At 41.2% G+C, this 16,791-nt stretch overlaps 1 protein-coding gene across 2 annotated transcripts in view; it reads left to right on the forward strand.

Annotated features, from left to right (window-relative positions):
- Nucleotides 1–16,791, forward strand: part of ASAP2 (ArfGAP with SH3 domain, ankyrin repeat and PH domain 2) — a 134,834-nt gene that overhangs the window by 80,402 nt on the left and 37,641 nt on the right. For both annotated transcript variants that reach the window (XM_075201456.1, XM_075201457.1), the window contains exon 7: nucleotides 2,265–2,350. In XM_075201456.1, the coding sequence (XP_075057557.1) occupies nucleotides 2,265–2,350 (86 nt within the window). The remainder of the gene's footprint in view (nucleotides 1–2,264; nucleotides 2,351–16,791) is intronic.

Raw genomic sequence — 16,791 nt, forward strand, 5'->3', positions numbered from 1 at the left:
TGCTGTATCCTGTTACCAACAGATAAGAGCTTACACTCTAATCCGTTGCAGGAGAATGTCGCTGCCACCACTAGGCTCCTTTGTGGCATCTACAACTGCTTACTTCTTGGGTAGCTGGTGTAGCTGCTACAGCCCCTCTTTGTCAGGAAATACCTGCCAACCCATAGCAGTTTACTTACTACAGATCAAGACTGCTGGGTAGCGGGCAGAGCTTTAACACAGACGCTGGTTCAACAAAGGGGAACGGATTAGAGTGTAAGCTCTTATCTGTCTGTTGGTCACAGGATACAGCAGGCAGTAGGCGTTCAGGTAATAAACATCACCACTTGAAGATTCTGCCCACGGGGTCCTTACAAGAACCATTACACACTAGTCGGAGGTACTAGTGATCATCCAAAAGTACAAATTGTAGAATACATTACATTGTCAAACAGTGCTCTTTATATACGGTTTCTGACACCCATGTTGATGGGGAAAACCAGATTTCCTAAAGTACTTGCTGTTAGGTTTCCTATCTCTATAAGACACAGAATAAAAGTCTTATGACACCCTCCTGTGCATTCAGGCTAACATGTGTCTCGGTCACTCACAAATAAAACAGCCTAATTAGCATGGCATTTCTTCAACATATGCCTACTGCATAACAAATCAATACATTTCTAATACAAAAGTCAGTACATATGCAATGATGTACTGTATATCGGTGCACTACGCAACCAATTGAAATACATTTATACAATAAGTTATTTATAAGTAATCCAGCCACACTGATGATGGGTAAAAAGAAAGGTCCTGATTCATGCCCAAATGCAACTGTCATATAAGTTGCGTGTTTAAGAAGAGCTTGTAACTTGAACACTCAAATCCAAGCGTATCTCAAGATACAATTTGATTTTGAATCTGGGTAGAAATATGTTCTGTCTAAACAGTATTTGCTGGATGTAGACACACAGAACAGAATGCAATATATGTACTTGCGAATATACAATAAAAGTTGAATGCATAAAACTTTTATTTCATCATAAATTAAAATAACTCTGAACAGCATAATGTATATATTTATTTTCAAATATAAAACTGTTTTTTTTTTTTTATATATTTTGTTTTACATTAATGACAAGGCTAATATCCATGTCTACAATACATTCAATGGGTTTTTATAATATATCTGTTGCATACAGTTGTGATAGCTCCTTGCATGCATACGTGTCATTTTTAATTCAAAGTCTATGCCTTGTCGGTCATCACTATCAGTCATCATTTACACCTGACCTGTAGTGGCTGTACGAGATAGAACTGATAACAAACACAGGACTTGCATCGGCAGCACTTGCTTCTAAACGCCATTACTGTACATACCGCCTCTCCAGTCGTAAGGAAGTCAGAAGTGTCAGTTGGGGGCGGACATTATTGCATGCAATTATACGCATTGGCGTAATGTCAGTTTCTTGGCATGCGTAGAGGTGTTTCACACAAGTAGGTGTATGTGCGAATTTGAATCAGGCCCAAATGTATTTTTTTTTACCACCAATCCCAAAATGTCCTTTTCCCAACAATGCATTGGGAATGTTATCTTTATGAGATTTAATAAAACCATAAACCCAAACATTTATAATTGGACCCCGATTATATATCAGCTTTAATCAGCAGATCAGGTATAAAGCACTTTTGCATTTTAGCACTTGTCCCAAATACCATGAATACTGGTTTATCAGTGTTGTGCGTGCATACAAAATCTATCTGTGTACATATGTAAAGAAGCTGATTCACAGGTTGTCTGTCAACCGTTTTATAAATACAGAAACCAGCATTGACCCCAGAACATAGCCTTGAGGACCTCAGAGGTTACCCTGTTTGTAAGGGTTACCCTAGACTTTTGGGGCTTCTCAACAGCTGGAGGGTAACAGCTTGCTTTAAATACTCTAGTACATTTACCGTCCCCACCAAAAATAACGTTGTTGTTGTTTTTATGGACTAACCAAAATGAATGTAAGAAAAATGTTGAATAAGAGGTTATAAAAACAAAGCTGCACGTTATATCTTACATAGCACACATTTAATACAATGTATACATTGGTATGATACTGGGTTTGTGCAGAGAAAGGACATCATTTCCCCCAATACATTGAGCTGCCGGTAATACAATACACATTCATGTATGTAACTAGGTCCCAGATCTCATTCTTGTCATTTGTAATCATCCTTCAGGGTTGATAAGATGCAGCAATGGTCCCATGTATTTATGTTGTCATCTTCTTTTATAGTACCTGCTGAAAGTGAATGAAATAAAGATAAAGAAAGGAGTCGATCTGCTACAAAACCTAATTAAATACTTCCACGCACAGTGCAAGTAAGTCTGTTTATTTACTTTTCTTTTTTAATGAAATAGTGTTTACAAATGAAGGCTTGTCACTGTCTAACCCCGTACATGTTCAGCATAGTAGAGATAAGAGGTGTCCTTACCATATATTATACAGTCATGTGTATCAGCAAGTGTCCCCATGTTAATCTTTATTTTCATTGTCTTGTTGTTGCTTGGTAAGATGCACAATTATGGTGATGGGTGGCCTTATCCTAAGCAATCACAATTCAATCTGACAGTAGTTAATATAGCTGGATACAAAATCGGCTTAGTTGATAAACCTAATATGGCAATTATGTGAGGTCTATGGCTGTCTGGGAAGGAGTGTAATGTCCAATATTACAGAAGAGACATATTGTGAATAACAGCAGGGAACACTCACTACATGAGTTGGTAAAGCCTTCGGGGTCTCTTATTTATATTGTCTTAATGGACCCTGCTTTATGTGTGGGGAAACCTCGTATCACTGGAATAAACACACGGCACCTGTGAGAAGTGAAGACGTGGAAATATAACTTTGTGCGGCTGTTTATAAATAGTGCAGGGAAATATCAGTAACGATACAGCGCTTCCTTGTGGTTCTGTGTCCGTCACAAAGCAACTGCTGCCAAGTGATAACACCCGTATACTTTATCCATTTCTGACACTGGTCCAACTTTTATCTTATTTTTTTCCTAGCAATTATACAGCATTGTGTAACAAACTGTACACATATTGTGTCCATCACAGGTATCCACACAATGTATGTACATAGACGGACTGGATGTACATGTTCTGCCCATTTTGCTGTGCCTATCTCGCCCCTATCACCACAGACATCAAATATCAGTGATGGACAGAAATATGCCTGCAGTCAGACTTGTGTACCAGTAACATACAGGAATATGCCTACTGTATGACTTGTGTACCAGTAACATACAGGAATATGCCATCAGTAAGACTTGTATACCAGTAACATACAGGAATATGCCTGCAGTAAGACTTGTGTACCAGTAACATACAGGAATATGCCAGCAGTCAGACTTGTGTACCAGTAACATACAGGAATATGCCTGCAGTAAGACTTGTGTACCAGTAACATACAGGAATATGCCTGCAGTAAGACTTGTGTACCAGTAACATACAGGAATATGCCTGCAGTAAGACTTGTGTACCAGTAACATACAGGAATATGCCTGCAGTAAGACTTGTATACCAGTAACATACAAGTATATGCCTGCAGTAAGACTTGTGTACCAGTAACATACAGGAATATGCCTGCAGTAAGACTTGTGTACCAGTAACATACAGGAATATGGCTGCAGTAAGACTTGTGTACCAGTAACATACAAGTATATGCCTGCAGTAAGACTTGTGTACCAGTAACATACAGGAATATGCCTGCAGTAAGACTTGTGTACCAGTAACATACAGGAATATGGCTGCAGTAAGACTTGTGTACCAGTAACATACAGGAATATGCCATCAGTAAGACTTGTATACCAGTAACATACAGGAATATACCTGCAGTAAGACTTGTATACCAGTAACATACAGGAATATGCCTGTAGTAAGACTTGTGTACCAGTAACATACAGGAATATGCCTGTAGTAAGACTTGTATACCAGTAACATACAGGAATATGTCTGTAGTAAGACTTGTGTACCAGTAACATACAGGAATATGCCTGCAGTAAGACTTGTGTACCAGTAACATACAGGAATATGTCTGTAGTAAGACTTGTGTACCAGTAACATACAGGAATATGTCTGTAGTAAGACTTGTGTACCAGTAACATACAGGAATATGCCTGCAGTAAGACTTGTGTACCAGTAACATACAGGAATATGCCTGCAGTAAGACTTGTATACCAGTAACATACAGGAATATGCCTGCAGTAAGACTTGTGTACCAGTAACATACAGGAATATGCCTGTAGTAAGACTTGTGTACCAGTAACATACAGGAATATGCCAGCAGTAAGACTTGTATACCAGTAATGGACAGGAATATGCCTGTAGTAAGACTTGTGTACCATTAACATACAGGAATATGCCTGCAGTAAGACTTGTGTACCAGTAACATACAGGAATATGCCTGCAGTAAGACTTGTGTACCAGTAACATACAGGAATATGCCTGCAGTAAGACTTGTGTACCAGTAACATACAGGAATATGCCTGCAGTAAGACTTGTGTACCATTAACATACAGGAATATACCTGCAGTAAGACTTGTGTACCATTAACATACAGGAATATGCCTGCAGTAAGACTTGTGTACCAGTAACATACAGGAATATGCCTGCAGTAAGACTTGTGTACCAGTAACATACGGGAATATGCCTGCAGTAAGACTTGTGTACCAGTGATGGATAGGAATATGCCCGCTGCCAAAAAAGATACTTGCCATAATTTTCAGTACTAAGTCCACCTTTCTCTTTTATTACGGTCACTGTTTGATGCCGCACACCAGCGTCTGTGGCGTTTGTAGAAGCACAGTGAGCAAGTAGGACTATGAAGGAAGCTGACTGGTGGCAGAGACTTCTACATGCCACTTCTCTGCCACCCTTGTCATCTTACTTCCTGGTGCCTCCTCATAGTAGATGATTTTTTTGAGCTGGTTGGAATGCGTGGCACACCCACAGAAACTTATATAAATATATAGATGTTGATATATACACTCAACAGCGTTTCCTCACGTCCAAGGACGCCCAGTGTTCAAAGTGAGTGCTAATCGTACAGCGAGACCGTCCACCAAGGGGATTAATAAACTGTAACTTTCTGTGCCTTGGCATACATGTCTGAAAGCATCTGAAAAGCATCAATGTAACAGGGTTGCAGTATACGGTTTCTTTATAAAGACATGATGTGATTTTCTAATGCCTTGTGTTTCCCTGATGAACGATCTGCGAACTAGAACAAGAATCTCTAGTCATTCTTTCAGTCATGTCAGGGAGGGTAGTCATTGTGTAATAGTTATGCCCACAATATTGACATTATTACTACTTAAAAAGCCTCTCCCCTGCCATGGGCTTTTCATAGACAGAGTAGTGTGTGCTTCTGGCTGGATGCACTTTGTCACTTCCTACTTCACATTACTAGGAATTGTTCACTTGCTCTTGAACCAGGAAATAACAAAGATCGTCACTGGCTGCAGAAGTTCCCAGGAAGCGTAGTGCAGCATGTGTCTGCGTTCTCAGATAGCGCACGAGGAGAGGAACCAGTACTATACTGACCTTCTATATTGGAAGTGTTTCAGAGCTGTCTGACAAAATATTCCCTTCCACCCTCATACCAGTAAATCGTATAAATCAACAAATAAAAATTTATATATAACTAAAGATCCATTAAAATCTCACTATGCCGTTTTTGTTGTCCTAACAATTTAGAAAATGAAATGAACCTGTCACCATGTTATAAAACTACATTTGTGTCTTTAAACCACCACCAAACTGAACACTGCGGGTAATGTAAGAAGCAAGACCATAGAACATTCTATTGCTATTTGTACCTACTTGTACATTTGAACTCACTTTTCCAGACGTTTTAAAATGTACAGCTTGTTTAACCCAAGTGCCAATTCTAGTATGACGTTTAGTCTGGTCTGTCTGTGCATACATGGTTGTAGTGGTTCAATGTGGCTGCCTGTTGGTGGATAGGTGAAGAAGTAACTTGGCTTGGTTGTGATCTGCACCTTATCTTACTGAGCCTGCCCCTAGTGCTGTATATTACGAGTGCTACTGAAAATTGTTAGGGATACAACAATGCCAGTTGGACAGCACAGTGGTCAGCATTGCTGCCTCACATTGTTGGGGTTATGGGTTCAATTCCAACCAGAGCACTGAGTTTGTGCAGAGTTTGTATGTTCTCCCCATGTTTCCTCCGGATTCTCCAGTTTCCTCCCACATGCCTAAGTCATACTGGTAGGTTAATTGGATGCTGATAAAAATGGAGCCTAGTGTATATCTGTTTGTATGGAAGAGCGTTTAAACTATGAGCTCCAATGAGGCCGGGACTGATGCAAATGATTAAATATTCTCGTTGTATAATATGATGCCACTGTACAAGTAACTGGTAATAAATAAATAATAGATAATGTTTGCAAGGTGTCCTTCTGGCCACAAACAAAAAAGCCAATCTTGTACCAATTTGGTCTCACACGTTGTATGAGTGACTAATTCTCGTGCAGCCACTTCCTGAACTCACTAGCAAATTGTATTCACTATTGTACTAACTGCCTGATTTTCCTGGTAAAATGACATTGCTAAGGTAACGTCAAATAGTATGTTATTCCTTATCTTTTACCAGCCATTGTTATGATGCCAGTAAGTGCTTATTATACACACATATAATTAAGTTGTTTTATAGTAAGATCGGCCTTCCTAACATATAGCTTTGTTGTGTTGCCAGCCTTCTATGATGGTGGGTCCCACATAGCTAATTGTATATGTTGTAATCTTATTACATCTACATATTATTCAATCTGAAATTTCAAATCCAAACTAGTCACCATTCACAGTTGCACTATTTAGTTAATTATATGTGAGACAAATTAGCCATTTAAATGATGAGGAAACCTGCATTTAACATGTTTCAAGCCTCAAACAAATTAATTAAGCATGTTTTTATATGTACGATTAAAATTGTGGCCTATTCCTTCATGTTACCATGGGTAGATTTCTGTAATTTGTAATCAATTTACATGGTCTGTCCTGTGGGCAAAGATACTGTGGTAATATTATTGTCATGGGCATTATTTATTGTGATGTTTTTGTTGTCATCTATAATTTTTGTAAGGAACTACAGTGCCGTACAGTGGGCAACACAGAACATACATAAAACATGGTAAACAAAATGCAAATGTAAAAACGCAGAGCTGAGACGAGGAGTGAGTGTAGCTCAGAGTGGAGATAGGGACAGTTCTGAGGGTCTAGTATAGGTGGGAGTAGGTAGATGTGAGGGTGTATCAGTGTGACTAGTATAGGTGGGAGTAGGTAGGTGTGAGGGTGTACCAGTGTGAGTGGTATAGGTGGGAGTAGGTAGGTATGAGTGGTATAGGTGGGAGTAGGTAGGTGTGAGTGGTATAGGTGGGAGTAGGTAGGTGTGAGGGTGTATCAGTGTGAGTGGTATAGGTGGGAGTAGGTAGGTGTGAGCGTGTACCAGTGTGAGTAGTGTAGGTAGGTGTGAGGGTGTACCAGTGTGAGTGGTATAGGTGGGAGTAGGTAGGTGTGAGGGTGTACCAGTGTGAGTAGTATAGGTGGCAGTAGGTAGGTGTGAGGGTGTACCGGTGTGAGTAGTATAGGTGGCAGTAGGTAGGTGTGAGTAGTATAGGTGGTAGTAGGTAGGTGTCAGGGTCTGCCAGTGTGAGTAGTATAGGTGTGAGTAGGTAGGTGTCAGGGTCTACCAGTGTGAGTGGTATAGGTGGGAGTAGGTAGGTGTGAGGGTGTACCAGTGTGAGTAGTATAGGTGGCAGTAGGTAGGTGTGAGGGTGTACCAGTGTGAGTAGTATAGGTGGCAGTAGGTAGGTGTGAGGGTGTACCGGTGTGAGTAGTATAGGTGGCAGTAGGTAGGTGTGAGGGTGTACCGGTGTGAGTAGTATAGGTGGCAGTAGGTAGGTGTGAGGGTGTACCGGTGTGAGTAGTATAGGTGGTAGTAGGTAGGTGTCAGGGTCTACCGGTGTGAGTAGTATAGGTGGCAGTAGGTAGGTGTGAGGGTGTACCGGTGTGAGTAGTATAGGTGGCAGTAGGTAGGTGTGAGGGTGTACCGGTGTGAGTAGTATAGGTGGCAGTAGGTAGGTGTGAGCGTGTACCGGTGTGAGTAGTATAGGTGGCAGTAGGTAGGTGTGAGCGTGTACCAGTGTGAGTGGTATAGGTGGGAGTAGGTAGGTATGAGTGGTATAGGTGGGAGTAGGTAGGTGTGAGGGTGTATCAGTGTAACTAGTATAGGTGGCAGTAGGTAGGTGTGAGGGTGTACCAGTGTGAGTAGTATAGGTGGCAGTAGGTAGGTGTGAGGGTGTACCGGTGTGAGTAGTATAGGTGGCAGTAGGTAGGTGTGAGGGTGTACCGGTGTGAGTAGTACAGGTACTCCTCACTTAACGACCGAGTTCCGTTCCTACGACTAGGTCGTTAAGCGAATTGGTCGCTAAGTGAATACAGTACTGTTATATGCACCGACATGTATTCGTAATCCTTTTTATGGATTCTGAATGAAGAAATAGACTAAAGAAAACTGTATTTTGATATGTTTGCTTTACATTGCATAACACTGCATAACAGAAAATAAACATGTGTACAGTAGAGCTCTACAAACAACAGCAATTATGACAGTGAGGACCCAGGGAGAACCTGGTCGTAACTTTGAGTGGTCATTAAATGGGTAGGTTAAGTGAGGAGTACCTGTATAGGTGGCAGTAGGTAGGTGTCAGGGTCTACCGGTGTGTAGTATAGGTGGCAGTAGGTAGGTGTGAGTAGTATAGGTGGCAGTAGGTAAGTGTGAGGGTGTACCGGTGTGAGTAGTATAGGTGGCAGTAGGTAGGTGTGAGGGTGTACCGGTGTGAGTAGTATAGGTGGTAGTAGGTAGGTGTCAGGGTCTACCGGTGTGAGTAGTATAGGTGGCAGTAGGTAGGTGTGAGGGTGTACCGGTGTGAGTAGTATAGGTGGCAGTAGGTAGGTGTGAGGGTGTACCGGTGTGAGTAGTATAGGTGGCAGTAGGTAGGTGTAAGCGTGTACCAGTGTGAGTGGTATAGGTGGGAGTAGGTAGGTATGAGTGGTATAGGTGGGAGTAGGTAGGTGTGAGGGTGTATCAGTGTAACTAGTATAGGTGGCAGTAGGTAGGTGTGAGGGTGTACCAGTGTGAGTAGTATAGGTGGCAGTAGGTAGGTGTGAGGGTGTACCGGTGTGAGTAGTATAGGTGGCAGTAGGTAGGTGTGAGGGTGTACCGGTGTGAGTAGTACAGGTACTCCTCACTTAACGACCGAGTTCCGTTCCTACGACTAGGTCGTTAAGCGAATTGGTCGCTAAGTGAATACAGTACTGTTATATGCACCGACATGTATTCGTAATCCTTTTTATGGATTCTGAATGAAGAAATAGACTAAAGAAAACTGTATTTTGATATGTTTGCTTTACATTGCATAACACTGCATAACAGAAAATAAACATGTGTACAGTAGAGCTCTACAAACAACAGCAATTATGACAATGAGGACCCAGGGAGAACCTGGTCGTAACTTTGAGTGGTCATTAAATGGGTAGGTTAAGTGAGGAGTACCTGTATAGGTGGCAGTAGGTAGGTGTCAGGGTCTACCGGTGTGTAGTATAGGTGGCAGTAGGTAGGTGTGAGTAGTATAGGTGGCAGTAGGTAAGTGTGAGGGTGTACCGGTGTTAGTATAGGTGGCAGTAGGTAGGTGTGAGGGTGTACCGGTGTGAGTAGTATAGGTGGCAGTAGGTAGGTGTGAGGGTCTACCAGTGTGAGTAGTATAGGTGGTAGTAGGTAGCTGTGAGGGTGCCACCGATGTGAGTAGTATAGGTGGCAGTAGTAGGTGTACCGGTGTTAGTAGGGTAGAGTAATGAGATGGATTTTCAGAGAGCATTTAAAGGTTTGAAGTCTGGAATGAGTCTGATCAGGTGTCGTAGGGAATTCCATAGTTGGGTAGCAGCATGGAAGAGTATTTTGACTTGGATCCTGTAGTGTATGTAGAGCCAGTGAAGGGGTTTGCAGGATGGTGTGGCAGATGTGGAGCTGCATTTAAGACAGATGGAAGCAGGGACAAAGGAGCAAGGGGAATACCATATAGGAAGAAGTTGCAGTAGTTGAGATGGGAGATGAACAAGAGTTTTGTTTGCATGTTGGGTAAGAAAAGGGAGTGTTCTGGTAATATTTAAAAGGTGGAGGCAATAGGACTATGAGGGAGTAAAGCAAAGGACAGTGTCAAAAGTTCACACCAAGACTGGAATACTCAGGTAATGGTTGTGTTCTTGAAAGGTGAGGGAGATTTGAGGGAAGGTGGTGACTCCTTTAAATAGGGAAGATAAGCTCTGTTTTGGACATTTTGAGCTTTTGGTAGCATTACAACATCCATTTGAGAATAGCAGATAGGACAATAGGTTGCACCAAAGAGAGATTGAGGGGTTGAGGGTGCACGTGGCCAGAGTAGTAAGTTGAAGGTGGCAAAGGTAAAAGATAGGATGGATGTTAGAAAAGTGAAGTAAAGGAGGTTGTGGACAAAGAGCAGATAGACTGAGTTGGAGAAACTAGAGAGAGAGCAGGAAATGGAGAAGATAAGGCAGTGTCCATCACAGTAGGTTGGAGATGAAGTCCACTGGGAGAGACCAAAGTAGGAATTAAGGGAAAGAAGAGACAGTAGGTTGTCAATGAAACTGTTGAATCAACTTGCATTAAAAGTAGATAGGTCAAAAGATAGGAATTGTGTGAGTCAGGCAGTGAAGTTGTTAAGGAATTGGGAGCCTGGACCTGGGTGTAAATGATTGACCACAACATGAAGGTTTAGCAGAAAGAGGAGACAGATGGTGTGGGCTTCAAAGGAAAACAAGTTGAAAGGATTGTTCTGGGTCTATGACTGTGAAGGTGCAGTATGGAGAAAGTAGGCAGCACGGTGGCTAAGTGGTTATGACCCAAATACTGTAAGGCAGAAGTGCTGAGTTTAATTCCTGACCACGGCCTTATCTGTGAGGAGTTTGTATGATCTCTTCGTGTTTGCGTGGGTTTCCTCCGGGTGCTCCGGTTTCCTCCCACACTCCAAAAACATACTAGTAGGTTAATTGGCTGCTAACAAATTGACCCTAGTCTGTGTGTCTGTCTGTCTGTGTGTGTGTGTATGTTAGTGAATTTAGACTGTAAGCCCCAATGGGGCAGGGACTGATGGGAGTGAGTTCTCTGTTTAGCGCTGCGGAATTAGTGACGCTATATAAATACATGGTAATAATAATAATAGGATACCTACTCTAGCATCTTATCCTTCTCAAGGGCTGTTGGGGAGAGTCCCCCATAAGAGAGAGCTTCAGGGGGGAGAAAAGCCAAGTTTCTGTAATTACAGGGTGGTAGAGGGATTTTAAAATGAATGGTTGTCAGTTTGTTAATATTAATTGTCATGTTGAAATAGACTATATGTACAATGTTTTACAATTGATCTGAGTCTGTTTATTTATATCGTGTCTGTTTAATGTGTAAGTGACTGGTCCACTATAACTATACATATTTTTTTACTAATATAAAGGAGTGCATTTGAAGTTGTAGGACTGCAGTTAGAAAATTAAATATTAGATATTTATACTTTCTATAAAAAGGTGCTGGTGAAAGAAAACCATTCATATGCTCTCCTGACAGCTTGGATAAGGATTTTCCTGTAGTGCGCTCAGGGCTTCTCCAGCTCCACCCATTACAGTGAATAAATTATTTAATATGCGTTTCGAGATACTCCTAAAGTGTCAGTTCAGCGGAGGATACATTGTTCGGGGTCTCATTCAATCACATAACTACAGGTCTAAATTTTGGGCCACTTTCTGTATCTCTCCCCAGCTTGAGTTCTGTGTGCACATTGCTGGTCCTCTAAGCAAATACTGACAGTGGGCTTTAATGATGAATTGAAATAAATTGTGTCAGCTCCCGTGTGGCTGTTACCTGTTCCACATACAGTCTCTGCTAATATTGTAGGAAGGTTATTGTCTCATTGCAACACATTGTGCAAGATTAAGGATTGGCATCTGCCCCGGGTTCAAAGGGATGCAAGTCTAGTACTGAACACACCTTATATACTGTAATAGAGGAGCAGCAGGGAGCAAGCAAATTTCCTTTTTCTTCCCCATGTCCTCAGATTTTTTTGGGGCAAATCTCTCAATATTAAACCAAAAAAAAAAAATTGATTATTTTCCTTGCCTTTAAAAAAAGAAAAAAAGATTTGGATGTTTTAGTTTGCCTTTTTTTTTTTTTTTTTTTTTTTTTTTTTAACATAACCCATTTGCCTGCAGTGTGAAATGAGATAACCTCTCCTCTTAGGAAAAGATTTTATGTATACACTCCGTGGTCACTTTATTGAGTACATCTTTCTAGTACTGGGTAGAAGCCTCTTTGACTCCAGAAGATCCTGAGTTCTTCATGGCTTGGTTCAGCTTGAAACTGGAAACATTCCTTAGAGAGTCTGGTCCATGGTGTGACATGATAACATCACACAGTTACTACAGATTTGTCAGCTGCACATTCATGCTGTGAATCTCCCGTTCCACCTCATCCCAAATATGCTCTATTGGATTGTGATCTGGTGACTCTGGAGGCCATTGGAGTACACTGAACTCATTGTCATGTTCATGGAACCAATTTTAGAAGATGGTTAGACTGTGGCCATAAAGGGATGCACATGGTCAGTGACAACACACAGAACTGCTGCTCATTTGATGTTTTTTGTTTTACTCCCATTCTCTGTAAACTCCAAAGACTGTTGTGCGTGAAAATCTTTTAAAAACTCTGAATTCTACTTTTACTTTTATGGGAACAACATTAGTGGAATATAGAAGGCAAAAGGGGAAAGAGATATGAATACAGCAAACATAGTGGCATTGAGTGCCAAACAAGAAAGGACATAGCAATGGGATGAAAAGGAAACAACAGACTCGGACACAGCAGAATGTTGTCAGGACAAGAATCACATATGGTGGATAGATGCAAATAATACATTCTGCATTGATAGTTTATTTATATAGCCACACATTCATATTTTATATGCAGAATACATTTCTTTGTATATTCTGTGTTACTTGCCCACTGGTCCATTTCTCGCCTGACACTCACCAGCAGCTTACTGTAGTAACAACTATGCCAACTACAGTACTCATTCATCCTGCTGCCGGTGCAGAACTATTAAATTAGTTGAAAGAATGGCTGTGTCTCTCTGACTCTCAGCTGCTATCTAGCAACCAGCCTCCCGAAGAACACGGGATGTGTGCATCAATGAGGTGAGCGGAATGAACACAGCTGTCCGTGTCAACTGCAATGTATCCTGCCACAGGTAGGTAGGCTTGGGTGATGGCAAATATATCCTCACAGCAACAATATTAGGACATTTAAAACAATATATATTAATAATATTATTAATATTTTATTATTTATTATTATTATTATTATTCTACTCACAGGTCTTCAATCACACGTGGGTGATCCATAAAATGTCAAGCAGTGTGTGCCAATGCCCTGAATAAGGTCACTAGCTGGCAAAATCATTGGCACATTCTGCCTGACCCTTTTGTGGGTTAATCCCATATATACACACATTTGTTAGAAATATTGGAGTGCATTCAACCTTCCTTTTCATGGAGAGATTTTAGAATACAGATTTCAAAATAATCACAGTCTCAAAAGTTCTTTAAATATATAGTCCTTGTCGGTGAACCTGATAGAGAGTTCTAACAGCTAACGAGTCATTCAAAAAAGCCATCACATCCATGACTTGCTGTGAAGGGAATCAGTCTTCTGAACAATATTTCGTCTGATGCTAAGATCGTATAGATCTGTAGCTCTTCTCTTTGTTACGCGATTTGTCCATGGATTTAGTAAATCTGTAATAAGATGGAGAGGTGGTGCTGCATAGGGGAGATAAAATGTATTTGCAACAGCTTTAAAAACAGATCCGACAACGCATACTGGAAACGCGTTGGGTTCACTGCATTTCCATGGAGAATTGCTAGTGTGGATTGGAAGTCTGACCATGTTGTTGTAAAAATAACAGCCTAACAAGGTCAACCTTATATGATCAGTATTACGATTATCTCTTATTTATAAGGTGTCACAAAAGGTCCGCATCACTGTACATTAAATTTACTGTAGTATACAATACACAAACAGCGATCCATAAAACATTACGTATATATATAAAAAGAAAAATAAGACCAGTCATCTACTAAGTAACACATTCACTTGGTAATGCAGATTAAGTGCAGTGAGTGATGGTGATGTCCAGTGTGAAGTAGGTCTGAGCTCAAGATAACGGGGCCAGGGAAGCAGGCCAAGAGGTACAGAGGGTGATGGAATAGTAAGAGAACATGAGGAAAGAGAGCCCTGCTTGCTCATCCTAAAGTATTTCTATGCTACCAATGGTGGGTGAATTTTCTTCCATTCCAGCGCCAATTCCCTCTTGGCATAGAAAAGCTGGAGCAGGATGTGGTAGTTTTCTGCCCACAGTGGGTACTGTGCCATCTACCAGACCTGATATGAGGGACCAATGGGAACTCCGAGGACAGATGACCTAAAGTCAGAACCTATTTCCAGAACTGTAATGTCATTGTGCAGATCCAGATTACATGAAAAAAAAATAGAACAATGCAGTGTACAATAGTTTGAGTTAAACTATTTAAATACAATACACCAGCCATACATGATGACTACAGCATCTGCAGCAATTGTCCTGATATCGCTTCATATGTGATCCCAAAATGATCCCAGTGACTGATAATAATCTGATTGAAATCTTGTTATTCGTACCATGTGGGACTGGCATAAAACCATAATTAGAAAAAAGATTATTCTTATATGATTTAGACCTAATAATGAAGGGATCAGGATATTAAAGGTAATTTCTCATCCGTGCAATTGCTTTGTGGCAAACCATTAAGTGTTATTTAGACATTTAATTAAAGAGCCCTGTTGCCTACTGCGTTTTATGTGATGGATGTTCCTTAAGACCAATTTCATAGGTAAAAATACTGTATTTAAGCACATTGGCCATGGCATTATGATTTGCCATAAAAAACAATGGTATTGTGCAACCAAATAGATGTTTGTGTATGACCGTATAAAGAGATGATCATATAGATATGTAAGCGGTGTTGCTTTGCAAAATAAATCCAGCAGTACTGAATTAAAATGTATTACAACAAGGTCTATAGATAATTTTCAAAATGTACAGACTTGAAGAAATGCACACAGTATGAAACCTATAGTCCAATCCTGTTTTGAAGATAGCTCTGTTATGTTTTATGGAGAGGATCAAAGGATAAGGAAACAGACATTTCTCTTCCTATCTCGCTGCTACTGTCTGCGGTCAGCCAGCATGTGGTTTAGCGTTCTATAGAGATAATGATCATTTAACCAGGCCTTATGGTCCAGGCGACTTTGTTTGGGAATTTCAGGAGGAAAAGACATTTTGTGATCTTTTCTTGTGAAAAAGTTAAAATAAATGGTTTGTTTTGGTGTGTGAACGTGCAAGGATGAGCACCGGACTGGGTTACTGTTTTTAGTGCTGTGGTTGTGCTTTTAATAATGAATATATTTATTTTCCGTTTTCCGTAAATGGTCATTTCATCCAGTTGTGATTCACTCCGTCCTTCTTCACACGGATTACAGCCTGAATTATTTTATTTTATGTATTCACTCATGTGGGATGTATTCATTTGCGGACACAGCTGACCATAGTGAATTGCAATTAAAGAATTGAAATTAAAGGATAATTCCACCCAAAATTAAATATTTAGAGTTGGATGGAGCGTGCAGTAAGATAAATATAATGAGAAATATCTGAATTAGTTTCACCTGGTAGATCCTCTGTCTTAGCAGGTGCCCTGCAATGTAACAGAGTATGAGATCCTGCTCCGGGCTGGTCCCCTCCTCCACCAGCTTCCAGGTCATCCATGTGGGATGACCATTGTAGCCATCAGGGGAACTACTGGAGTAGAGACTTTCATTTATGTAATCTGCACCCAGAAATGCTTCTCCTCAAAGTCTGAAAGGTGCAAAATGCGACATGATTTCCCCCAGCTCAGAGCTTGTGCAAACATGAAAGACCATTCACCCTGTGCCAAACAAAGCCCACCCCTCAAAATGTGCCCTATCTACCCCTTTATCTCATTCTCCTAATCTTACTCCACACCAGAGGCCCTGTCCCATGGTGAGCTACCTTGGGCTGAGTCAGTGGGCCATCTGCATTTTTTCCCTTTTAAAATAGGCTGCTGAGTCGAGTCTTGCCCCCCCCCCCCCCCCCCCCCAGCCCCCATCCCACCCGCCCAGGGGCTAAATATTGCCGGCCCTCCTCTTCTCCACGCAATGAATTCCAGAAAGCTGGGAGCACCTACTCCTGGCTGATTGCAATCCAACGCTCCTCCAGACACGCCGGCATCTTGGTGTAAATCTAGACACACCAGTGTAAATCGTGTGGTTTTGTTCTGTGTCTCGGTCATAAATGAGATCCACTGTGTGTATGCGACAGGTGCATTTTATTATTGATAGGCAAGGCGTATCTCTGCATGGTGGAACTAGAAGCCCCAGTGTTTGCCTGGCATGCTGGGTGCCTACCTCTGTTGTAAAACATGTCATGGTCAGCCGTTCCCTGTCAGTACATTGTTCAGGCAGGGAGGATAACATAAGCCAGTCTGTATGTGCCTGAGGGGGAGAGACTACTTATACAACATGCACAACTATTAATATAATCTTCACAGCCACCTGTGTT

Source organism: Mixophyes fleayi, chromosome 3 (genome assembly GCF_038048845.1).
Source record: "Mixophyes fleayi isolate aMixFle1 chromosome 3, aMixFle1.hap1, whole genome shotgun sequence".
NCBI classification, from domain to species: Eukaryota; Metazoa; Chordata; class Amphibia; order Anura; family Limnodynastidae; genus Mixophyes; species Mixophyes fleayi.